Below are 26,774 nucleotides of genomic sequence, written 5' to 3'. Positions count from 1 at the left end.
ATGATTAGTGCCTACTAACTGCTTTTTTGTTTTGAAAATGGTAGGGTATATAAGCTAGATAGATAGATAGATAGATAGATAGATAGATACTTTATTGATCCCGAGGGAAATTCAAAGAATCCAGTAGCAGGTTACAAAGACGTACATGACATGAAACATTTCTTACAAATTAAACCGCAAAACCGACGCCCCCCCTCCCATACATATATATTAACCTGAAAAAAAGATTTAAAGAATACCCCTAGATGAATCAAACTTAAACTGCAATTAAAAATAGACTTATACAAGAAATGTACATAACCTGTACAGGGATAAAATTATATGTGCAATTTAAACAAGAACCTATAAACAGTTGAAGAAAAAAAAATCTGTAATTAGACCTGAATGTAAAAAAATAAAAAGTGTTGACCTTCTGAAGTTGTGTTGTTTATATATGTACAGCAATGTTTAAAAAAGCAGATAGTGCAGAGTAGTATATATATTGATGCTAAATAATAATAATAATTATTATTATTATTGGGTGTAATCATAACTTATATTTATCCTATAATTCTTTTTAAAAGGTGTGCAACTTTGCCATAATGTCGGTAGGTATGTTTTTTTTCTTCTCCTGGCCATAAAGTCCCTCACCAGAAATTCGTGACCGCGCGTTCAAAACTCAAGCGTGGCGAAGAAGTCCGTCGTGGACGCGCACAGCAGTCATGACGTCACTCGGGCGCCCTGGCTCTCTTGAGCCGCTGCTGGTACTGCTGGCAAAAAAAGATGGGAAAATGAGACAGGCTATCTATGGAGTTATTAACATAAAATGACGGGTTTTGCAGCCGAATGCCGTTTGCCAGAAGATTCATTGGTGACACCGGTTTGAGGTCCACCAGACAACCGAGAAAAGGTTTGGAGATGATCTTACCAACTGGCTTTTGTGTTAGCGAGGAGAAAAAAATAGAGGTCCTGCTTGACCACATAAACTGGACGGACTAGCCTCCATATGCCAGGGTGAGCTAACCTTAAACTGATGCACATTTATCTTACATTTCGCTGATTTCTTACAAGAGTGTCAGATCGATATACAAAACCTGTGAATGGAGAGGTTTAAACGAGAAGCCGTTCAGTAGAGGTGGAGGAACATGGATCTGGTTTGATGTGGGTGTCTCCAAAGCTAGACCCTGTACTCGATAGGATTGAGCAAAATGCTTTAAAAACGGTGTAATGTGTCCCATTTTGACTCTGTTATACTGAACATACCACGTCAGAAATCCAACTATCTAATTAATGGGTATTATTTATATTTGTGGACGATTTTAAAAGCAGAAATGTTTTTTTTTCTTGCAACGTCCACCATTGTCAATCCCCTTTTTCCTCCCTTGCTAGCTTCATCCACAGCGTCAGCACATTGGGAAAAGCTTAGTACACCTAAGAAATGGTCGGCATGTGATTTGCGAAGCATTTTTCTACACGATTAAGCAAATAGAAACCTTAAATGTTGATTTACAGGTTAAACATTGAGTCGTTACGTTACAGTTAGCCGCTATGTTAACATAACGTCCGCTGCTTACAAGGCCAACAGACTTAACCGTTAACGTTAAATGTGATAAACGTAGTTTAAACACAACATTTTACTCAGATTGTGAGAAACATTTGCAGACAGTGTGAGTAAAAGATTCGACAAGGGTTTAACGATAATGCATTAAACCGACTAACCCCAAATGAGTTTCTAAAACTGGTCCACAACCACGTCATTACGTAGATTTTTCAATGTTACAATGTTACAATGTTTCAATGTTACAATGTTACACTGTTTCAATGTTACAATGTTACACTGTTTCAATGTTACAATGTTTCAATGTTACACTGTTTCAATGTTTCAATGTTACACTGTTACAATGTTACTGTTTCAATGTTACACTGTTTCAATGTTACAATGTTACACTGTTTCAATGTTACAATGTTACACTGTTTCAATGTTTCAATGTTACACTGTTACAATGTTACTGTTTCAATGTTACACTGTTTCAATGTTACAATGTTACACTGTTTCAATGTTACAATGTTACAATGTTACAATGTTACAATGTTTCAATGTTACACTGTTTCAATGTTACACTGTTTCAATGTTACAATGTTACACTGTTTCAATGTTACACTGTTTCAATGTTACAATGTTTCAATGTTACAATGTTTCAATGTTTCAATGTTACACTGTTTCAATGTTTCAATGTTACACTGTTTCAATGTTACAATGTTACACTGTTACAATGTTACTGTTTCAATGTTACACTGTTTCAATGTTACAATGTTACACTGTTTCAATGTTACAATGTTACACTGTTTCAATGTTACAATGTTACAATGTTACTGTTTCAATGTTACACTGTTTCAATGTTACAATGTTACACTGTTTCAATGTTACAATGTTACAATGTTACTGTTTCAATGTTACACTGTTTCAATGTTACAATGTTACACTGTTTCAATGTTACAATGTTACACTGTTTCAATGTTACAATGTTACAATGTTACACTGTTACAATGTTACAATGTTTCAATGTTACAATGTTACACTGTTACAATGTTACACTGTTACAATGTTACACTGTTTCAATGTTACAATGTTACAATGTTTCAATGTTACAATGTTACAATGTTACACTGTTTCAATGTTACACTGTTTCAATGTTACAATGTTACAATGTTTCAATGTTACACTGTTTCAATGTTACACTGTTTCAATGTTACAATGTTGTACTGTTTCAATGTTACACTGTTTCAATGTTTCAATGTTACACTGTTTCAATGTTACAATGTTACACTGTTTCAATGTTACACTGTTACACTGTTTCAATGTTACACTGTTACACTGTTTCAATGTTACACTGTTTCAATGTTTCAATGTTACACTGTTACAATGTTTCAGTGTTACACTGTTTCAATGTTACACTGTTTCAATGTTACAATGTTTCAATGTTTCAGTGTTACACTGTTTCAATGTTACACTGTTTCAATGTTACAATGTTTCAATGTTTCAATGTTTCAGTGTTACACTGTTTCAATGTTACACTGTTACAATGTTTCAATGTTACACTGTTACAATGTTACAATGTTACACTGTTACAATGTTACAATGTTACACTGTTTCAATGTTACACTGTTACAATGTTTCAATGTTACACTGTTACAATGTTTCAATGTTACACTGTTTCAATGTTACATTGTTACAATGTTACACTGTTACAATGTTACAATGTTTCAATGTTACACTGTTTCAATGTTACACTGTTACAATGTTTCAATGTTACACTGTTACAATTTTTCAATGTTACACTGTTACAATGTTTCAATGTTACACTGTTTCAATGTTACATTGTTACAATGTTACACTGTTACAATGTTACACTGTTTCAATGTTACACTGTTTCAATGTTACACTGTTACAATGTTTCAATGTTACAATGTTTCAATGTTACACTGTGTCAGTCAGGACTTATTTTAAAGGAACCATAGAAGAAGAATTTATCTTATAACTCAATACAGCTACACTATCTGTCTGTACTGTATCCAGTTAATGCAGTTAAATCTAATCACAGGTTGGATATCTTATAGTCATTAACATTGTGCTGCTACATGTAAACAGACAGACACCTACTGCTAACCTTTTATTGGGAATGGAGGGACCCATTAAATAATGACCTTAAAGTCTTTATATGTGATTTTTCACACTTAAATGTAGAAATCAAGTATATCCTCTGAAAATAACTCTGTGAGTCATGACTGTCTACAATGGGTGTAACACCCGAGTCCCACTGTCTGTGATGTTTTCAGAGTTTTCAGAGTCCTATCTTCACTTTATTTACATCGCCCGGACGGCCGGCTGACTCCTTCCCTCGTGTATAAAAGTTGTTTAATTGAGGGACTAGAGAAAAGAAGAATAACATACTGTACTCACTGATTAACTGTGTTTCTAGATCACGCTCATTTCAGGTAAATTTACATGCAGTGTGAAGATACGAGCATAATAAAGATCGCTAGTGAACTTCTTGTTTTGTATGGATATTCAGTTTTATTCTGATACAGCTTAAGTTTAGTGTACATTCACATGTCTTATCAAGTGATTACAGATGCCTTGTGTGATTTGTATTTATAGGGAACTACTGTGTTTTATTTGCAGGATTCAGGACGTTAATCATCACACTGGATAGCCCCAGAAGGAGGGAAGACTGTCTCTGAAAGTGGAGTGCTCTGGACATCTCTTTTTATCATGAACATTGTGCCCACCATCTCCACTTGAAGCAGGACCACCAAGAAATATTCACATAACTGGTGAAAGTGACAAAACACAAAACCAGCTACCAGACTAAACACCGATTGTCGAGGTCACATTTCCATTTTGTCGTCAGCTCCATTCTTCTATCTAGCAGAAGATGTACGGTAGCGCTCGCTCTGTCAGCAGAGGGGATGCCAACCATAGCGGAGGAAGAGATGGAGGTAGCACCGGTAACCAGGGATCGGGCCGTTCCCCTCGCCTCCCGCGTTCTCCTCGGATGGGGCACCGTCGCACCAACAGCACAGGAGGCAGCGGAGGCGGTCCCGGAGGATCTGGAGGCAAGACGTTATCGATGGAGAACATCCAGTCGCTCAATGCTGCATATGCCACCTCAGGACCGATGTACCTCAGTGACAATGAGGTCGCCTTGGCAGGTGACCACATTCCCAAAAGCGGTGGGACGATGACGACAATGGGAAGGCAAAGGGTGACATATGGGTCGAGGAGCAGCAACAGTGGAGTTGTGGCCGCTAGCACACCCAACATCTCCACCTCGGTGCCTGCCAATGCCGTGCTGCCAGCGGGCATGATGGCAGGTGATGCACTAGCTTTTGGGGACCACCACATGGCTTCCACTGTGCCCCATTCTCTGAGGCAGGCCAGAGACAACACCATACTTGACCTACAGGCCCAGCTAAAAGAGGTATGTTATCCCATTTTGCAATTAATTTGTCCTTCTTGTATTTGAAAAAAAAATGTGATCTTGCCCGCTTCAACAGAACTCATATGATCCAGTTTTTATTTGTCCTGCTTTCTTAGGTTCTGCGTGAGAACGAGCTGCTGCGGCGAGAAGTGGAAGTTAAGGAGAGCAAGCTTAGCTCCTCGATGAATTCCATCAAGACCTTCTGGAGCCCCGAACTGAAAAAGGAGCGAGCTCTTAGAAAAGATGAGGTGTCTAAGATCACCGTCTGGAAAGAACAATATCGTGTTATTCAAGATGAAGCACAGGTGAGGGATACCTTTTTTTTAATTATTTCACAATTTGTGTAGAAATCACTAAATGCCTGGGGTTGAAAGTGTCGGCTGGATGTATTTTCTTCCAGTGTGTCAGCTCATGTGTGTTCCTCTCTTTATTCTTCTCTTTGCATAGGTTTAGTTTTTGAACATCCAGTTAATCCTCTTATACGCTCCTATATGCGCGCGCTCGATAGATGACACATGCCGTATGTCTAATGGCTGCTTTTGTTGTGTCTTTATAGAAATCGTTGTGTTTTTGAAAAAGGATACAAATATGGAGGGAAATGCAAATTTTTAGAGCAATGTTAATTTAAAGGAGATGTCCTACTGCAGAAAATAAGGAACAAACTCAGGTGGATTTTCAAAATAAGACGTAATAATGCTTTTATTTTTTTTGCATTTTGATAACATACCTTTTTCAATTTTTTTAAATGTAAGGTTTTCATTTGGTAAATCATTCATCAAGGGATGTTGAAAAATTAAGACATACGGTTTACATTTATAAAACAGAGGAACATTTTCCAATCACAAATGATCTTTTTCTAACTGAATCTTACAGTCAGAGTGTTTTACATGTACTGTACAGCATGTCCTTATCTTGATGTTGACTGCTACGGGTTTAGAGAATTGAGTAAATTAAGTTTCGTTAATGAAGAATAATAGTGTTTGTTTTTTAGTTTCAGTGTAATTCTTAATGGATGGCCACGTCTGTATAATTTGCCGTTTTTTCACTCCAGCTGAGTCACAGAATTGCAGTGCGGACTAATTCCCAGTAATGCCCGACCAGTGCAGCGCTAATCAGTGGGTGCTGTAATTTAAAGATGTCTGCTTTCATATGTCAGCCTTCCACCTCCCACACTGGCACACACATTGGAATGGAAAGCACGGAGACACACACACACACACACACGCATACACATACACACACTGAAAGGCATTTGGCTAATTACAGCTTCAGTTCATTTTCTAATTTAATGCAAGTCCAACCCACTGTGCCTTCATCAGTTTCCACTGCTATGTAACATCTATATTTATCATTTGATGAGTTTCTATGCTGGCCAAAAATCACGACTACAAAAGGGATTCATTCACCGCAGCTCAGTCAGTAATAAGTGACTGTTTTAGCAGCCGCTCTATAAATCAGGGGTCCTCAAACTTTTTTAGACCATGGACCCTTTTCAGGTGAGAAATTTTTCCAAGGACCCCCCCCTCATTATCTTAACGTTGATAAGCATATATTAATACTATGTAATAATGTACCATACTGCAACGATAGAATTAGTCTACATTTATACTTTCCAAGTAAATCATTTTATAAACTTTGAGAAAACATTGGCTCCGAGGAGTTTTTTTATTTTTTTATAGTTGCGCTCTCTGAAGTGACCGACATGTCACGATCATATCAGAATTGATCTAATGGCACTAAACTAAAGTGGGCGGGAGTATTGGACAAAGGAGCTGATTTTATTGGTGCAAGAGGTCCCAGTTTGTAGATATGCTTTTTCAATGATATAGCACACGTTTACAATTGTTTGTAAATTATTCCGCAGACCTCCAAGCTATGGTTCACGGACCTCCTGGGACCCCACTTTTAGAGCCACTGCTATAAATGAGTAAAAATAGCTTTTATCTTCCCTTTTGCATTTAAAGAGGTAACCAGTTACTTCTTGCTAAATGTCTTTGTGACAACAAAATATCAACAGATGTTTTGAAAAGCCGGTCATCTTTTAAACAGCTGTTGCACGGTTGTAATGGGGACTTTTTTTGGAGTCGTGAAAAATAGAATGTAGAAATAGAAAATAGAATGTATCACATACCGGGCATCTTTAACATTCAGCCTTGTGAACAGAGGGGTCGATTGCAGTGGATGACCTGATGCAGAGGTGTGTGCTCTGTATCACTGCGAGCTGTGACTGTGAGAGTTGGGATCAGTTTAGTCTGGAGCATCACATCTCTCCTGCTCGTTGTGCTCTCTCAAAGACCTGGTTATCTCTTACTCAGGCAGAAAGAGTGAGAATATGGGGGCTGAGAAAGGCAGAAGGTGTGTGTGTGTCTGTGCATGCTTTAGACAGTGTGTATGTAGCAATGGGAGGGGTGTACAGTGCAGTCAGAGCAATGAGTCAGCCTTAGTCACAGGGTGAGAGAGTGTGATGCAAAGGGAGCGTTAGAGAGAGGAGAGGTGAGGTGAGAGCATCGGAGGGAGGAGATAGGTCGACACCAGGCAAGGTGGATGGAATAGTGTGTGTGTGTGTGAGGAGGAGAATAGTTTGTGCCGTAGGAGGGAGTAGGAGAGAATGACAAAGGAAGGGAAGGGAGGGGGCTGCAGAAGGAGGAGGAGGACACAGTGAAGTGAAGGCAGACACTGACTTCTCTCTTTGTTCTGTTGAAAAAAAACTCACACAGCTCATTCAGAGCAGAGTGTAACACGGCCTTGTGCTACGGTTCTCGCTGCGTCTCCGAGTGTCCATCCATGGCGTCAGATGCCACTAACAATGCAATACTATACTGGGCCGATTGTGTTTCACCACTTGTATTTCTCGGCGCATGAAACTTAACACTGTGCACAATGCCTGGCTGTTGGGGGGGGGGGTGTATCTGTCAGGGCATTACTGAATTTTCAGTCATGACTAAAGGCTGATTTTGAACAGGCTGTAATACAACACTCTGCCCCCTATCTTTAAGTGGAGATATTATAAAATTTGTCAAAAAATGTCACCGACGTGTGTAAATCTCTCCATAAGAAAGTTCTGCAAACAGTTGAGGGGTACCAAATGTATGTTGTTGTTTTTTTTGTTCCGTAGCATCTCCAGATGACCGTTCAGGCTCTTCAGGATGAGATGAGGATCCAGAGAGACCTCAACCAGCTCCTTCAGCAAGATCCCAGCAGCCAGAGCCGGGACCTGGCGCTGTCCTCCGAGCCCACAGAGGAGAACTACAGGCGGCTCCAGGCCGAGCACGAGCGGCAGGCCAAAGAGCTTTTCCTCCTCAGAAAGACCCTGGAGGAAATGGAGCTGAGGATCGACACGCAGAAGCAAACGCTGGGAGCCCGGGACGAGTCCATCAAGAAGCTGCTGGAGATGCTGCAGAGCAAAGGTAGCTTTGAGCCCCTGAGAGTAGCACGGCACAGATTTGAACTCAAAAAGCTGAAGTCAAAGCATAATCTGTGCTACTGAGCAGTTCTTCATTTTAGACTATAGATTCTGATTTTTTTTACAAAACAGTATTTAAAGGCTTTATATGTGATTTTTTGATCCAGCAGATGTCGCCCATGAGCACCAGCATGAAACCAAAACAACTCGCGCTGCATTGTTGTGTTAGCATGCTAATGCTAGCGATCTTTATTATGCTCGTATCTTCACACTGCATGTAAGAGTTATTTTCAGAGGATATACTTGATTTTTATATTTAAGTGTTAAAAATCACATATAAAGACTTTAAGTTAAGCCAAAAACTAGAAAACTCTTTGGAAAAACTAAATCCAAGCAATTCTTACTCTAAGATTTTATTTCTTACAAAGGTTTTGGTCACTTCTGCTGTTGCCACTGTTCCCCTCTCAGCTCCACCCAAGTGCTCTCCTCCACTTGACAAATATGGGTTTTATGTGCTCCATAAACAAACCACAGTGCATGCTTTAAAACCCCAAGAATGCTTCTTAGGTTAGTGACAGCGGAGAGCGTCATGCAAAGACTTTTCATGGTAACGGTCTTGGAGACACAAAATACCAGTGATTTACACGTTTGTCAAATCAGATGCAGGAAAAAGGAAAAGAAGAAAAAAAATGTAAATTATTGAATATCTTTTACAAATACAGTCAAACAAGTTAGCAATTAAATTAAATTATGTGTGCGCTAGCTACTTTTTTGTTGTTGTTATGGCATCATGTTGGCTGTGAAGTTGTGAACACATTGGCTTTAGATGTGATTTTGTCTGAAGCATAAATCACAGGTTTTTAATTCTAAGAAACACTTTTACATTGACTCATTTAAGTAATCTTTAGGTTCTATCTCACTGTTTTATTATTAGAAACAAGTTGTTTGTTTTATGTGTTTCAGGGCCGTCTGCCAAGGCATCAGAGGAGGACCAGGAGCGGACTAGGAGACTGGCTGATGCAGAGATGCACAGGCATCACCTCGAGAGTTTACTGGACCAGAGAGAGCGAGAGATCAATGCACTAAGAGAAGTAATGTCCAGTCTTGGAAGATATATAATTTGTCCTTCTATTTTGTATCACATTTATATTCTGATATGATATGACATCAATCTTTTAAAACATCAATTAAATTTTTTTTTTAATCTGACCTTACAGGAGCTTCATCGTCGATATGAAGGAACCCCAGAGTCGACCAAAACCAAGGCTCTGCAGACCGTCATCGACATGAAGGTGAGTTTAAATGGAGAGTTGTGTATGATGAGTGTGTTTGTTGGTGTTTGTTGGTCACATTTTTTGCATCCTCTTCATCGACCCTAAGGATGCAAAAATCATCTCGATGGACCGGAACCTGAGAGACATGGAGGAGGAGCTGCTGATGATGAAATCCAATGGACTGCTCAGCTGTGAGGAGCGTCAGGAGGAGATGAAGCAGATGGAAGTGTACCGCAGCCACACCAAGTTCATGAAGAACAAGGTGTGAGACTACTGACAGTTTAGTTACACTGACCTGATGTTGTGTGCTCATACACAAAATTCAAATTCATTAATTCAGATGAAAGAATCAATTACTTTGCTAAGTTTCATGTTTAAACCCCCCTGGCCTTTTTTGTTTGTTTTAAATGACAGATGGAGCAGGTGAAGCAGGACCTCTCCAGAAAGGATGCTGAGCTTCTTGGTTTGCAGACCAAACTGGAGACACTCAACAACCAGTTCTCAGACAGCAAGCAGCACATCGAAGTCCTCAAGGAGTCCCTCACTGCCAAGGAGCAGCGAGCCGCCATCTTACAAACAGAGGTAGGGTAGATACATTTCTATACTCCAGGTCTCATTTTTACTAAGTGCAGTTAATATGTTAAACAACATTTAGCTATTTGTTGCTCTTTTTGCACTTGAATTGCACATTTGCACACCTCCACTTTGCACTTTAATAACTTGAATTTCCATTCTGGTATGAGCTCTTGACTGATTTTATTGCACTGTTTTTATTTTGGTTTGATATTTTGCTGTGTTGTCTGATTTTTTTTTTCTTATTTATTTATTTATCTTTTAATTAGTTTTGGTCCATGTTTTATGGTGATGTTGTCCTTGTGTTTCTTGTCTTCTTGTGTGCTCCTGTTGCAATGCAAATTTCCCCTTGTGGGACAATAAAGAAATCTGAATCTGAATCTGTCATGCACAGAGAGTAGTAGTTTTGGAGTAGCTGTACGAGGATTTCTGACTAACGGCACTAAAAGAAAAAGCACAGAAGTCTTCATGTGAGAAGATGTTGTTTTTCCAGTGTTCTTTTTTTTGACTGCTTTGGGTTCTACTCTTTCCTGGCCAGGTGGATGCCTTGCGCCTACGCTTGGAGGAGAAGGAGGCAACTTTGAACAAGAAAAGCAAGCAGATACAAGAAATGTCCGAAGAGAAGGGCACACTGAACGGGGAGATCCACGACCTGAAGGACATGCTGGAGGTCAAGGAGCGCAAAGTGAACGTGCTTCAGAAGAAGGTAATTTGGACTGAGAGCCATTTCTTGTGTTGTCTGAACTAAACCACAGAAAGGCTCTTATCGTTCTACAGAATAATGTGTGTCCAGGGGTTGATTTTTTTAGCAGTACTGATTAGAGCCCGACCGATTCATTAGCCAGCCGATATTATTATCATATGAAGTGACTATGGGTATCGGCTCATTTTATCTCAGATATGCGCTGACATTACTAGATTTATTTCACCAATCAAAAAGCATTTCATTTTAGTTTAATTGTATTAAACTAGCAGTTCTCTTTCACCATCATAGTGTGCTAGAATAATTACAACAAGCAACCTCACTACAGAGTGTCAAGCGGTGATGCACGTACATGCACAGTCACATGTGTGACCATCTTTTCTTCATTATATATCTTTTCCACAAGTGTTTGATGACTGCATTTGTTGGATTAAGGCAACAACTGTGTATATCTATATTATCTATCTCTAAAGGTTGAATATTTTATATAAGAAAGATATTGAGAGCTATATCAGTATCACATTTTTTCTATCCCTAATGTCGATATCGGTACCTCCCCAAAAAATCCCATATCAGTCAGGCCCTAGTACTGACGGTTTCTCGTGCTTTCTCTGCAGATTGAGAACCTGCAGGAGCAGCTGAGGGACAAAGAGAAGCAGATGAGCAGCCTGAAGGAGAGAGTGAAGTCTTTGCAGGCAGACACGTCCAACACTGACACAGCTCTCACCACTCTGGAGGAGTCTCTGGCAGAAAAGGTGAGCAAACTGTTGATTTCATTTATTTATTTGTGTGTGTTCCATTTGTAGCAACGTGCATGGTTGGGTCAGATATGTTGTTTTGAAAGGCAGCTTGTGTGATCACCTCCTCCTCCTCCTCTTCCTCCTCTTCCTCCTCCTCTTCAGGAGCGCATCATCGAACGTCTAAAGGAGCAGCGGGACAGAGACGACCGCGAGAAGACGGAGGAGCTCGACTGCAACAAAAAGGAGCTGAAAGAGTTGAAGGAGAGGCTGAGCTTACTGCAGGGAGACCTGTCAGACAGAGAGGTGAGAAAGAGATGCATAAACAAGAAGACACTCTTGTTTACTGCGATTCTATTAATAATACAGGGAAACATTATTGCCAGAAATGAGCGTCAGGTTTTTTCCATTAGTCTCACTTTGCGATGAGTCACAGAGGCCTGTACTGGATCTTATGTGTTTTCAGTCTCCTCTGTCCCACACTGTTAGTTTGACATGCTCGAACAGGTCCATCTATATTCCTGTGTGTGTGTGTGTGTGTGTGTGTGTGTGTGTGTGTGTATATGCAGACGTCTCTGTTGGACCTTAAGGAGCATGCATCTTCCCTGGCCTCCTCTGGGCTCAAGAAGGACTCCAAGCTCAAGAGCATGGAGATCAATTTGGAGCAGAAGAAGGAGGAGTGCCTCAAACTGGAGAACCATCTGAAGAGAGTGAGATCCTCAAATAAAAACATCTGCCAGTTCAACATGATCCAAATGAATCTTCACATTATATTATTCATTTTATTATTTTTACATATAATAATAACGTTATTTGTATAGCACCTTTTTAAAAACACAGGTTTACAAAGTGCTTTGACAAACAAGAACAAAACAAACTAAAGCAAACACAGAAGAACATAAACAACCGCAAGAACATAACAAATGCAAAATACTCAATAATTAAATACAATTCAACAGAAAAGAACCCAAAGTGCACGATACCCAACAGACATATATAACCCGACCATATCTAAGCTCTTACAGCAGATACTAAAAGTGAATTACACAATTGTTGACTGATACTCTGTTTTTTTTCTCTCAGGCTCAAAATGCAGCCCTGGAGGCTCAGGCAAACACAGAGCTGGCTGAGCGCATTAAGAATCTGGAACAGGAAGTGGTTCGCCACAGGGAGGACTCTGGGAAGGCTCAGGCCGAGGTGGACCGCCTGCTGGAGATCCTTCGGGAAATGGAGAACGAGAAGAACGACAAGGACAAAAAGATCAACGAGCTGGAGAGGTGGGTGGGAAATGTGTACGACCAAGTGGTCAAGATGTTCCCTTAGTGAATATGTAGTATGAGAAGTGTCTTTAATCACATTGTGTAGATTTAGTTGTGACAGTGTGCAACAAAAGTTTTGAATAACTTGATGCTCTTTTTTTTTTTTTTAATGATGTTTGAAAGCTACTCTATTTTTTACTCCTATGTGTTTTAGTCCCTGCTAGCTTGGAAATGCATGACTGTAGACTTTTCTCCAGTAGCTTTATGACCCCAAGGAGAATGTTCCCACCAGAAAAATGAATATGGTGAATTTTGGTGTAATTTTGCCATTTTGAGAACCGAGAAATATTACTTTTGAAAGCTGATGTCGTAGATGTAATGAGCAGAACCTGTAGCAAAAAGCTAGCAGATGCTGCTACAAATGATCGCCTAGGCAACCAACTTAAATTTATTTCTTTAGCAATTATTGGCTGTACATGTACCCTTACCCTGTGGAACCCCAGGAGGAATACCTGAGCTCTCGGGTACAGCTAACAAATATCAAAAGAGATGTATATGAGGCCCCCCCCCCCTCCGTCTTTCTCTGTCCCTTCATGTTAACTCTTCTTCCTTTGCTGAGTCTGTTATCTCTCTGCTGCTTTCTTGCCTTTACATCTGGATTCTCTCACCTTACCAGCTTGTCCTCCAGGTCAGTATTTGTTCTTGAACTTTTCTCCCAGAGCCCTCTTTTTCTTTTTCTTTTGTCATTGTCTCATTTTTCACACCCTTCTTCTCCTGCCTCTTGATATTAAAGTGGATCAGACATATTTAACGTTTTGTTTTTCCCTACAGTTTTTTTTTGTTATGATCATTTTTTTCCTCTTTTTTTATTTTCATTTTTTACAATTGTTCCGTCTTTCACCCCGAGTCTGAGATTGAGTCTTTGTAAGGCTCTTATTATTCTCACCAAAGTGATTCTGTAAAGCCTGGCTCACACTGTGTGATCGATTGTATAAAAGTCGGGGTGTCATGTCAGCTCACACTGTACGACTGAATCGTTCACGACGCCCGACCAGACCTTGAGATTGACGTGCTTACACTGTACGACCGGATTGTCAGGCACGGCCGGAGAGCTCACACTGTACGAGTGAAATCGGGACGGAGCGTTGACAATTGTTAATAAAGTTTTATTTGAAAAAAACAAAGGACGACGGTTGGTGAAAGAGAAGGAAGTGGAAGTTGTTGTAGGATATAGAAAAGTTGATACAATCGTAGATATATGGAGACAAGTTTCAGAAAAGTGCTGCACTGATGATCTGTACAGAAAAGTAAAAAAAAAACACCGGGTTGCGTTCTGCCGCTGGTCGCCATGACTACAGTCCTCCCTTGTCTCTCGTGATTATATTGTAGTCACACACAACTTCTGCCGGACCCTTTCATGACGTAATCGTCAAGATTTTAAATTCTAAATATCAAACATGTTTGAAATAAATCGGGGCGTCCCCCAACGATCACCGGGCAGATCGGGGACGTTAAGATTGGATCTTTGTACCGCTCACACTACGAGATAATCTGAACAGAGAATCGGGTCCGAGCAGCCTCGAGTCGGGAGCGACCCTGAGATTATCGGGAAGGAAGAATCGGAGCTCAAATCGGCCCTGATGATCCTGCAGTGTGAGCCAGGCTTTAGTCTATGGTTGTTAATGTCATTTTGTTCAAATGTCTCCATTTAAAAATGCATGTGAGCATTCCTGTGCATGAAACGATAACTCAGTGTGCTGTTTATTCTTCTCCTGTAATAATAGTTCAAATGAACATTTTGAAGTGGGACAGAAGTCAAACCCGTACACAACATGTAACATCTCCCCCATGTACTGCACGGTGTCCCTGCAGGCAGATGAAGGACCAGTCGAAGAAGGTGGCGTCTCTGAAGCACAAGGAGCAGGTGGAGAAGAGTAGGAACGCTCGACTCATGGACGAGGCCAGGAAGAGGGAGGACAACATGTCTGAGAGCTCCACGCAGGTGAAGGTGCGGTTAAAAAAAACCAGTGATTTAACCAGTTCTGTTACAAACCTTCAAGTTTCTCTAACAATAATTTGCCCTTCTCGTGCTCTAAAGGACACTCTGCGTCTGAAGTCTGAGCGCATAGAAGAGCTGGAGGAGGCCCTGAGAGAGAGCGTGCAGATCACAGCAGAGCGAGAGATGGTACTAGCTCAAGAGGAGGCTGCCCGGTGCCTCCAGGAGAAGCAGGTACACAAACCTCTCTCTGTCTAAAAATTTAAATTCTGGTTGGCGTTTTTTGTTTTGGATTTTGAAAATTTCAAAAAATCAGAGAATCTAAAAAGACCAAGTACTTTGAGTTTTCTGTTGTATCTTTCATCACAAGAAGTACACTGATTTACACAACACACACACACACACATCCATTTCAAAGCAATACTAACACAAACTCAGGATCACTCCTACAGAACAATTCTTAAACATATTCAAACACAAAAAGAAGCTCCTTTCTTGTAATTGTGCATTCTTTCTATCTCGCCCCTTTTTTCTGGTGTTTTTCATCCTCTCTTCACCTCCCTCACTCTCTCTCTCTCTCTCTCTCTGGCCTCTTGTCTCTTTCTCAGTTCTTTTATCTTTGCTTGTTGTTTTTCTCTTTGTTTTCTCTCTGCTACACACCGCCTCTCAGAAGCACTCACTCAAACCAATGCATGAGTCCAACCTCGCCCTCTTAAAGTTGTCCAAGGTACGAGCCCAGTTCTGTGTGTGTGACCCCGCCAATCAGTGAGCAACGACGCTCACAGGGGGGTGGACACAATAACAACAGCAACACTTGAACATTATTTTCATGCAGTTCCTTTACAACAACAACCCTGGAATAAATGCTTTTTGTCAAGTTTGACCGTTCCGAGGGCCCTTTGAGATTGATGTTGTTGGATTGCATTATTTTGTACGGTGTTGCTGTTTTCCAGCCTGTAATGACTCCCATGATATTTTCTTTACCTGCTGTTTGATTATGAAACATGTCGTTGATTAACTGCTGGCTCGCACAACAAGTAACAAATAAAATTGATCAGTCTGGGGTAAGATTTAGTCTCCCTTTCGTGTAGTCGATTGTTATTAGAGCATATATATATAAATATGTAATGATGGTACTATTGTGCCTTTTTTTAAAGAAATAACAGGTAAATGAAATTCAGTGCTGTAGTTTAAGTGCTTAAAGTCTTTATATGTGATTTTTTTCATGTAATATAAATCAAGTATCTCCTCTGAAAATAACTCATGACTGTCTACAATGGGTGTAACACCCGAGTCCCACTGTCTGTGATGTTTTCAGAGTTTTCAGAGTCCTATCTTCACTTTGTTTACATCGCCCGGACGGCCGGCTGACTCCTCCCCTCGTGTATAAAAGTTGTTTAATTGAGGGACTAGAGAAAAGAAGAATAACATACTGTACTCACTGCTTAACTGTGTTTCTAGATCACGCTCATTTCAGGTAAATTTACATGCAGTGTGAAGATACGAGCAGAATAAAGATCGCTAGCATTAGCATGCTAACACAACAATGCAGCGCAAGTTGTTTTGGTTTCATGCTGGTGCTCAAGGGCGACATCTGCTGGATCAAAAAAATCACATATAAAGCCTTTAAAAAGACCCATAGTTCTCCCACTGGCCAACATACAGTATATACTGCTGCCCCCTTTTTATAGAAATCTTTTGCTTAAAAAAAGCCAGATGCCTTCCCTGATGCTTTAAGGTTTCTGTTATGATCTAGTCATGATTTAAATTGTTAGTAATGTATTTATGTGTGTGTGTTCCCAGATGGAGGAGCTGCTGGGGGCCATGGAGAAGGTGAAGCAGGAGCTAGAGTCCATGAGGGCTAAGCTGGCCTCCACCCAGCAGTCTCTGTGTGAGAAAGAGGCACACCTCTCCACCCTGCGGGCTGAGCGCAGGAAACACCTGGAGGAGGTGCTGGAGATGAAGTAAGAAACACACACACACACACACACACACACACACACACACACACACACAGTAGGGTGGAGTCGACCCCGGCATATCGATTACCCACTTTCATCTTGTAAAATGTCATCCCATTTTTGGCCTTTCTCCAGCTGGCAGAATGATTTACAGCATGAATAATAAATGATGACTGAGCTATCGACCGGTTTGGTTAAATGCCACGTCAATGCATTCCCTCTCCTCACAGACAGGAGGCGCTGTTGGCCGCTATCAGCGAGAAGGACGCTAACATTGCCCTGCTGGAGCTGTCCTCCTCTAAAAAGAAGAAGACCCAGGATGAGGTGGCTCTGCTGAAGCGGGAGAAGGACAGACTTGTACAGCAGCTGAAGCAGCAGGTGGGGAAGTGACTAGTCCTCCAGGGAGCCTTGAAATAATCTCCTGAATGTTACTCGTACAAAATATCTTCTTCAGGAAATCTGTGTTTTACCATAATAAACAGGACATGAGATATTGGATTTCAGTTCATCTTAGTTTATTATAACGCAGCTTTGAAGTGCCATTCAAACTTCATTTAAAATCCTTTTTGGTTTCCTGTCTTTGCTCCACATGTTTATATTTTTTTGCACATTTTATATCTTAACTGAGATTATTGTTTTTATTCTTAACCACTTTTTAATATTCAGACTCAAAACAGAATGAAACTGATGGCAGACAACTATGAGGACGACCATCTGAAGACAGCCCCCGACCACACAAATCACAAACCCTCTCCGGATCAGGTAACTCAGCAGTCGCTCCACTTCACAACATGTGTCACAACATTTCTGAATGTAGTTAACAAAGTAATGAGTGTTGTGAGAAGACGTGAAAAAACATCATTTTGAAATGAACGTTTTCCTCTTTGTCTTCACACTAACCAAATGTTCTTTTTCTAACGCTGCCATCGGCTAACCTTGTGGCTAAAAGGATGATGAGGAGGGTATTTGGGCCTAGCCAACATTTTGCCCTCCCCCCTCTCTCTCTCTCTCTCAGCCATTTTTGTTCAGAAGGGTGAGCTCGTTTTGAAAAGCCAGACCCATCAGACTGCTCTGTGGCATGTTCACTCTTCTTTCATTCGTTCATTTCATTCCTCTCTTCATTACATTGATGATCGTTGTATTTGTTGCTCTGTGTTTCTGTGAGGTCTCATCATGCCGTGCTGTAACACTCTTCATTCTTTGAGTGGCTTAAGGAGGGCAGGGATCAATTGTTTGTGCGTGTTTGCATGCACATTAATAGGATGAGATGGTTTTGATCCCGGCTCTGTCTCGTCGGTAATTTAGCATCTTAGCTTTGCATGCTACTGCTCTCAAACGTATCATTAGCTTGTTTACACTTTGACCCACACAAACAGGTGCATTAGATGATTTAAAAAAAAAATCAATATTTACAAAAGTAAGGCACTTGAGGAGGTTGGCTCTAAGTGGAGAAGATGGTGATGAATGCATGCAGGCCTTGATGTTTTTTTTTGTCTTCATTTATGAAATGTTTTCATTTAAGTGGAGTCTTGTGTGTGTGGGTCTTTCATTGTGTTCAAACAATGCAAAAAAAAATCTGTCTTGGGTTGAACGATTTATTTTTGTCTCCTTCCTTCCTCTGCTAAAATTAATTAAGTATATTTTTCTTCTCTTCTCCCCCCGAAGATGATCGCCCCTCTTCTAGCCCTCTCCCAGAACCGCAGCAAGCTAAAGCTTTACATTGCCCACCTGACAGACCTCTGCCACGACCGGGACCCCAGCATCCTCAGCCAGCTCACGCCCCCTTCTCACTACCACCAAAACGACCCCGAAGACTGGGAGGAGGAGGTCCAGAAGATGAGTGTAGAGCAGGTAGAGGAGGAACTCTCAATCTTTGTCCGATGCATGTGTCAGTTTCTGGTTAAAAATGCATCACTTTCTTGACAGTTAGGATTGAAATGAATCAAATAATTTGTTTCTCCCCCGTCTAGTTGGAGCGTGAACTTGAGGTGTGCGAGAAGGAGAGCGGCGAGCTGCAGGAGTACGCCAACTCTGTTCTCCAGCAGATCGCCGATTACTGCCCGGACATCTTGGAGCAGGTGGTCAACGCCCTGGAGGAGTCATGCTGACAACTCTGAACCTCAGACACAACCGGGGCTGAGCCCTGGTCTCTACACGGACCTGTAGCTGAGCCCAGGAAGCCCCTACCTCCACTCGATGACGATGCTCTTGGAAGGATAAGAGGACTTTTATCAGACCCTACTGAGCTTCTCTGCCTCGCTCCTTTTTGTCCATTCTGAAACAAAAACCCCTCGGACTCTAAAGTGCTTTCCTGTGTCATTCATCTCTGATGTTGAGCTTGCAAAAAAAAAAAATTACAGATGTGCTCATTTCAGACAGGAACCGGGCATACAAGAGGTTCATGAAAAAGCCAGCTTAGAAACTCTAAAGCTGACTGATTTAGCATTTGTGAACTCTCCAAATTGGATTTCTTGTTCGTAGTAAAGTAAAATAAAGTCTGGGACAGGTGCATTAGAGGAGAGAGAGAGAGAGAGGGAATTCAGATAAAAAGAACCAAACTTCAGCACAAAGTCTTTGAGTATACTGCCATGCTTCCTCTCCCTAGAGGTCCTCACTCACTGCAGGAAGTGTAAGATCAAGCACAGTTACCTCACTAACCTTTTATCTCAGTCTCTGACCCCTTTAGTCTCTTCTCTCGCAGGTCTTTCAAGTGGAAACGGAAAACAGGAAGAAGCTTATTCCTACACAGGGCGGGAAAGCACTTTTTTCAGTCATAGAACCCAGGAGCACAGAGGGTAAATCATGAAGCCATGTAGAGATGCTTGCTGGTATTTTAGGTAGCGTTCCACAACTAGGTGGCTTGAGTCACAGCTACTGGTGGCAGATGGTGTGAACTCTTAAAACCAAATAAATGCAGCGTTTTGTGTAAATGTTTTCCTCTCCCAGGTCAAGGCTGTAGTCAGGATTAGGTGGTAGGTACGTCTTTACTGTGTCCTGTGTGGCTAAGAGAGGGATCGAGGTCATGACCTTGGATCAAAAAGTCAGCTTTTAGTTACACTTGTTCTCAAATGTGAGAGAGAGAGAGAGAGAGAGAGAGAAAACAGCTTTTATTCTTGATGACGTATTAATTTTTAGATGGTTTTGCACATGACGTCCACTTGTTTATGAGGTATGCAATGTTTCATTTTGAGAGCGTTCTAAGTGGCCTTGGAGCATTCACAGAGATAAGTACTGGACCTATCACAGGGATGTGGATTTCTCTGTCATACTGGTGCTAAGGCATGATGTTAAGGACTTTTAATCTGATCCGCTGATCATTCGGTTACATCCAAAGTTTCTTATAGGTGTTACTTTTTTAAGCCCACCTGACCTTTTAGTTTGTTGACTCAATCTTAAAAAAAAAACAACTAGTAACTCCTTGTGGTTGTTTTTTTTTCTTGTCTTTTTTCAGATCACTGAAAAATAGCCAAGTTATGCCTCTTGTTTTTTGTGAAATCTTCAGGGCTGAGGTTTTTAAGTACTAAGTGCAACTACGTTAACAGGAAATTTAAAGTCACTTTTGTGCGGATTTTGACTTTTTAAATCAGTTTGTAAATAACGGGATATTTAACACGTACAGTGACTGAATAAAGGTGATTACGTGGAAGGTGTTGTGCATTCTTTAAAAAAAAAAGAAAAGTTAAAAGCAGTGCAGTTGTCTTTTGTGTCTAATTTTGTCTGCAGGACAAAATGTGTGCGTGTGTGTGTGTGTGACAATACTGCCATAACTTGCAGAAAGTCATGTTCTATAGAGATATATATATATAAAAATATAATACATATATATGAAAATGTTTACTGTATGGATATGCATTGAATGTTTGCACAGAATCTCGAGGAGCACGCTGCTCTGAACAAAAATGGCCGTGGAGTTCGTGTCCTCAGCACAAACTGAGCAGAGAAGTGTCAAAAATCTTGTGTCAAAAATAACGTGTGAACTACAAAATGTTTTCAAACCGTGACTGTGTGATGGGAGAGTACAGTTCTTGCATTTATTTCTAATAGTCATTTTTTAATATTGTTTTCACCACATGGTGATGTAAATGTATTATCCTCCTGACATTTCAGTGTTGTCTTTTCTTCTTTCATATGTCAATGGTTTGTTTTTTTTGTTGATGTCAATGGCAGCCTGATGGATAAAAAAAAATAGGTCTCCAACTCTTATGGCTCTTCTGCCGTTCCATCACAACAGAGTAAAACAAAACAGTGACAAACTGCGTCAGGGAGTGCTCTAACAAGTCTCCTTTGGGGGTTTAATTTAGATTAATGCGTGGTTGGAGTAACATTGGTTTTAAAATGAAAACAAAACACAGACCTGTTTCCAGAAGATGTTAGTTGGATGCTTTTTTTTGTGCTTGTTGTCTTTCAAACTTCTCAGTGAAGATTAATTTCTGTGTCCCTTTTAAACCCCCAAAACTCACACAGTTCGGTTCAAAAGAAAAAGTGTTTTGTTCCCCTTACTTTGGCCTGTGTTCTCCCGCCCTCGCCTTAATGTCTCGTCATCTCCTTTCACCACCTTATTGAGGAACACAGAGCCGATTCAGGGGCTTCTGTCAACTTCATGCTATTAAGTTTCTTTTTGTTTTGAATTGGTATGAGAAATGTACTGCCTTCTGTCTGTTCGTGTTAAGAATCATATTGTGTAAAAAAAGAAAGCTAAAACAGACATGTTTGTGAGTTATTTGGATTTTGTATGAATGTAAATAAATAAATTATAAGCCTTGATTGTTATGTTCTTTAACCAGTTTGAAGAGAAGCACAACACATGCAAAGCTCGTATCAATTGGATTTAAAGGGGGGAAAAAACATGTCACATCTACCCGTAGCTGTCTTTTAGGAAAATTTTTAAATTGTAACACTTTTTTTTTTAATCTGATGGAAACACTTCTCCTCTGGGGATCAGTAAAGGATTAACTTATCCCAATAACAATCAGGACTTAACGACATTTAAAAAATAATATTTAAACTGCCTATGGGAGGTTTTTTATGTTTAATTTATTCCTATAAGACATTTCTATATTTGTTGACTTAAGATGCAAGTGTCTGCAACCCCGGTTCAGAAACAGTTAAAAACCCAGCTGGAATCACACAAGCATCAAACCCTCTCGATAAATATGCCACCTCTATATGTTAAAGGGGTATACGGTATATCTAAAATCATCAATAAAGAGATTTGTTTCAAATAAAATAGGGAGTATGTGTGACTGTTGTGCTTAATTTTGACTAAAAAAACATGATTTATTTCCCCATCTTAACGACATGTTTGACTAAAAGAAATGAAAGAAATCTGATTATCTTGTCTGGTATCTACATGAAAATGACTGTGAAGCTGTGGAGTTTTATAAATAAAAGTATTAAGTAAAAGAGCAAATCTATTCTTTAGTTAAATATAACCACAAACCAAACAGTGAACAACTTCAAAATACAAAAAACTGAAACATAATTGCCATCTTTATTCATAAATATCACTACTGTATGAATATAAAACGATATTAAATTACTGCTTTTTTTAAACAAATACTCTGACACTATTGTTGGAAGCTCCTCAGGAGAAAAAACACTGATAAACAGTTTTTAAGGTATTGCATAAAGCCTTGGCAGCTGTGAATCACTACGCCTTACTGTAGCTCTGTTGATAACCCTTTTAGAAGGAGTAGCAATCATACTTATTTTCCTCAGGAATATGAAACAAAGCCAACTATACATTAGGTAAACAAAGAGAGACAGGAGCGATCCAACCACTTCAATTTGAAGTACAATTTTGTCAACAACAGTCATTCAATACAAAAAAATATTGGTTACACAAGAAAAACTTATATCAGCCAGAGAGACATCCAAAAATGTAGTCCAAGGTCCTCCGGCCTTTCTGTTAATGGTTAAACACCTACTAACTGTTATTCTTCAACGAGACCTTAAAATATCAAAAATCTCCAGTTTGTAAGTCACAAAAATATGCAAGTTATTTAGTATTCAGCGATAGTAGGCACTCCTGTGTTTGACAGGTGAGGTAGCTAGAGAGTAAGAACTGTACACAGGCTGAGATTAAAACAATGCACATGAAAAAAGAGAGCGCACAAGGCCGACACTTATTATGAATAAGAAAATGGAGTATTGCAGCAATATTCCAGTGATCAATGCAGAGTCCCCCTCCTTGGTTTTTAGTCACAAGTAAAAATTAAGAATGAATACAGGCAGTCCCGCTCAGTACATCACCAAGCTCTATACACATCAGGAGAGATTTTCACCTCACTCTCTCGCTCTCAGTCATCTGCCACAGTCCCAGATTTAACACTTTAAGGCACGGCAGCTGTGTTATCCTCTCAAGACCCCTCTTGGTGATCTTAGTACAACCATATAGGTCGATCCCGGTCAGCTGGGTCAGGTGGTCAGCTATCAACTCCAACCCTTTGTCTGTGATCCTCACACACTGTCCGATGTTGAGTGTCTTCAGTTCGTGCATCTGGCGTACCATCCTGTTGATGCCGTCATCGCTGATGTGACAGGAGCACAGAGAGAGGGACTTGAGCTGATACAGCCCCTGAGCTATGTACGCCAGGCTCTGGTCTCCGATCTTGTCACAGAAGGAGACGTCGAGTCCAGAGAGCCGGAGGGAGCCCATGGCCAGATGCATTATCCCCGTGTCACTGATGTTGTCACAGGACCGCAGGTTCAGGCTGCACAGGTGGGTCATGTGTGAAAGGTGGATCATGCCTGCGTCAGATATCCCTCCGCAGAAGCTGAGGTTGAGTTCTTTGAGCTTGTTTAACCCCTTTGAGACGTGTTTGAGGGAAAGGTCGGTGAGCTTCTGGCAGTCCTGTAAGGTCAACTTCTCCAGGGACAGGCAGCCCTCTGCTGCGCTGCGGGTCATGCCGGACAGGTGACCGATGCCCACGTCGGACACATGCCTGCAGCTGCGCAGGTTGAGACTCTTGAGCCGGTGCAAACCCCAAGCGATGAGCAGCAGCCCCGTGTTTGTGATGTTACTGCAACCCCCAAGTTCAAGCACCTCCAGGTTTTTCAGGTACTGGGCGATTCTCCCCAGGCTGGAGTCAGTGATCTGTTTACAAAGGCTGAGGTTGAGTACCCGCAGGGACGGGATGTCCTGCACAAAGGCATGTCCCAGTCCGTTGTCCGTGAGGTTGAAACACCCACACAGATTAAGGCTTTCGATGTGAGGCATCCCCTGGATCACGTAGCTCAGACTGCGCCTCAAGCTGAGGATCTGGACTTTCTTGATGCCCCTGGTCTGCAGGCTGGGGAACAGAGACGGGTTGGCTCTTCTGAGATGCAGCTTGGCTTCCACCCCCCTCCACACAGACTTGTGGTAGGACGCGTCTCTCCAGGCCGCGCACACTTGGGCTACTCTCCCTTTGTCCTTAACGTCCAGATAACTGAAGATAATCGCCAGGATCTCCGGGAAAAGGCACGAAATGTGTGTCTCCATTTCAAACATGACTGCTCTGAACAACACAGGCTGAATAATGTTGCGGTTAGCGCAGCAGAATATCTCCTGTGGAAGTCGGTGCCTCGGAAACGTTAGCTTCTATCAGAGCATGCTAACTGAAGCTAAGTTAGCATTGTGTGTAATGTAGCAAAAAGAGACGCATTCTGCTTGTGTGGCGCCAACTACGAGGACAAAAAAAAACCAGCAAAACACTTAGAAATACTAAGTTGTTGATAAAGTGGACACAGCAGGAGGAAGCACCGAAAGGCGTTAGGTGATATTTACCTAGCAGGCTAGGCTAGGCTAGGCTAGGCTAACGTTAGCAAAAGTCGGTGTTAGCTGTTAGCTGTCTAAACTTGCGAGCTTCAAAGGCGGAAAATAAATCCCCATCCAAAATGTCCAAAATAACTTATCCTGCACCACGACTCGTCTCAAAGCATGTCCAAGAACTTTTTTACTCCCAGAAACTTTGATCTACAAAGCTGTTTTCTCAAGGTAAAGCCAGGCTCCGTTTACCTTTAGAGGCATTTCCAGCAGCGTCGGAGCAAATGAACAAACCAGCTTCTGTTAGCGTTGAGCCAGTGTAGCAGACAGCGCCCCCCAGTGGACGAATCCTGCTATTACTACTGGTTCAATGAGACGTTTTTATTAGTCACAACAGCAGTTAAAAACTGAGGGACAAAAAAATGACTAAAGTATAAAGAAATAAATGCATACAATAATGTATAAATAATTAAATAAATGCATCAATAAATATATATATATATATATATGTATATATATATATATATATATATATATATATATATAAATAAATGCACATTCAAATTCATATAAAAAATAATATATAAATAAATATATTCATATATTTATTTATGAGGGACAAAAAATGACTAAATTATAAATAAATAAATGTTGGGAGAAATGCATACAATAATGTATAAATAATTATGTATATATATATATATATATATATAAATGCACATTCAAATTCATATAAAAAATAATATATAAATAAATATATTCATATATTTATTTATGAGGGACAAAAAATGACTAAAGTATAAATAAATAAATGTTGGGAGAAATGCATACAATAATGTATAAATAAATGCATCAATAAATATATATATATATATATATATAAATAAATGCAACAATTCATATAAAAAATAATATATAAATAAATATATTCATATATATATATATATAGATAGATAGATACTTTATTGATCCAGAGGGAAATTCAAAGCATCCAGTAGCAGGTTACAAAGACGTACATGACATGAAACATTTGTTACAAATTATTATTATTAATAATAATAATAATAATAATAATAATAATAATAATAATAATAATAACTTCATTTATATAGCACCTTTTAAAAACACAGGTTTACAAAGTGCTTTGACAAACAGCAAAAACAAGAACAAACTAAACCAAACACAGAATCAATCAATCAATCAATCAATTTTTATTTGTATAGCGTCAACTCATAACAAGTGTTATCTTGAGACACTTTACAAAAAGCAGGTAAAAGACCTTACTCATTGTTATGTTACAAAAAGCAGGTGAAAAGACCTTACTCATTGTTATGTTACAAAAAGCAGGTAAAAAGACCTTACTCATTGTTATGTTACAAAAAGCAGGTAAAAGACCTTACTCATTGTTATGTTACAAACATCCGGCCTATCCATCATGAGCACTTTTAGCAAAGCAGCAAAAGTTACAGTGGTAAGAAAAAACTGTCTTATTAAAAGGCAGAAATCTTCGGCTGGATCCCCGGCTCATGATGAAACATGGGCTTGGAAAGGGATAGGGGGAGAGATGGGATAAGATGCAGGAAGAGGGATAGGGAGCAAAGGGGTGGGGGGAGGTAGACCGTCCATCAGCAATCCGGTGGGGAGGGGAGGGTGTGTGTGTGTGTGTGGGGGGGGGGGGGGGGGGGGGGGGGGGGGGGTTGTTCTGGCAATCTATAGTCTATTCTTTAAAAATACAGACTGTGTCTGCCTCCCTGACCCCGGCTGGAAGACGATTCCAGAGGAGAGGAGCCCGATAACTGAAGGCTTTACCTCCCATAGTACACTTAGAGACTGTAGGTACCACCAGCAGGCCTGCATTCTGGGACCGCAATGTTCTCGAGGGACAGTACGGCACTAGTAGCTCCTTCAGGTAAGCTGGTGCCTGGCCATTTAAAGCTTTGTAAGTGAGAAGAAGGATCTTGAATTCTATTCTAGACTGTATAGGGAGCCAGTGCAGAGAAGCCAGGACAGGAGTGATGTGGTCCCATTTCCTGGTTCTGGTCAGTACACAAGCTGCAGCGTTCTGGACTAGTTGAAGAGTCATTAGAGACTTACCAGAGCACCCTGACAAAAGAGAGTTACAATAATCCAGTCTGGAGGTAACAAATGCATGAATTAGTT

General features: G+C 40.4%; 2 protein-coding genes across 8 annotated transcripts; one reads left to right on the top strand and one right to left on the bottom strand.

Moving 5' to 3' along the window:
* The first annotated feature begins 697 nt into the window (after positions 1-697).
* Positions 698-21,629, top strand: LOC132972345 (ELKS/Rab6-interacting/CAST family member 1-like). 7 transcript variants are annotated; one of them, XR_009672901.1, is made up of 22 exons: positions 698-889; positions 4,163-4,961; positions 5,078-5,266; positions 8,077-8,368; positions 9,328-9,455; positions 9,582-9,656; positions 9,745-9,900; positions 10,053-10,220; positions 10,750-10,917; positions 11,532-11,669; positions 11,817-11,957; positions 12,221-12,361; positions 12,735-12,928; positions 13,587-13,598; positions 14,783-14,918; positions 15,009-15,140; positions 15,577-15,633; positions 16,710-16,870; positions 17,098-17,245; positions 17,534-17,629; positions 17,817-17,900; positions 18,533-18,672. XR_009672901.1 is itself a non-coding variant. In XM_061035111.1 (22 exons), the coding sequence occupies exons 2-22, from the start codon at positions 4,416-4,418 to the stop codon at positions 18,973-18,975; spliced, it is 3,396 nt and encodes a 1,131-aa protein (XP_060891094.1). In that variant the 5' UTR covers positions 699-889; positions 4,163-4,415; the 3' UTR covers positions 18,976-21,629. The 7 variants fall into 7 exon arrangements, 5 of the variants coding, with proteins under 5 accessions (XP_060891094.1, XP_060891093.1, XP_060891095.1 ...); XM_061035111.1 differs by lacking the exon at positions 17,817-17,900 and adding an exon at positions 18,838-21,629 and having other exon boundaries at positions 699-889; positions 14,783-14,912; positions 18,533-18,718; XM_061035110.1 differs by lacking the exon at positions 17,817-17,900 and adding an exon at positions 18,838-21,629 and having other exon boundaries at positions 699-889; positions 18,533-18,718.
* Positions 21,630-22,339: 710 nt separating this feature from the next.
* LOC132972355 (F-box/LRR-repeat protein 14-like) lies at positions 22,340-24,918 on the bottom strand. The gene has a single exon (XM_061035128.1). The coding sequence runs from the start codon at positions 24,357-24,359 to the stop codon at positions 23,148-23,150; it is 1,212 nt and encodes a 403-aa protein (XP_060891111.1). The 5' UTR covers positions 24,360-24,918; the 3' UTR covers positions 22,340-23,147.
* Between the last annotated feature and the right edge of the window lie 1,856 nt (positions 24,919-26,774).

This window comes from Labrus mixtus, chromosome 4 (genome assembly GCF_963584025.1).
Source record: "Labrus mixtus chromosome 4, fLabMix1.1, whole genome shotgun sequence".
NCBI classification, from domain to species: Eukaryota; Metazoa; Chordata; class Actinopteri; order Labriformes; family Labridae; genus Labrus; species Labrus mixtus.
The sequence above is the reverse complement of the archived record's forward strand: the minus strand, read 5'-3'. Positions and strand labels throughout refer to the sequence as shown.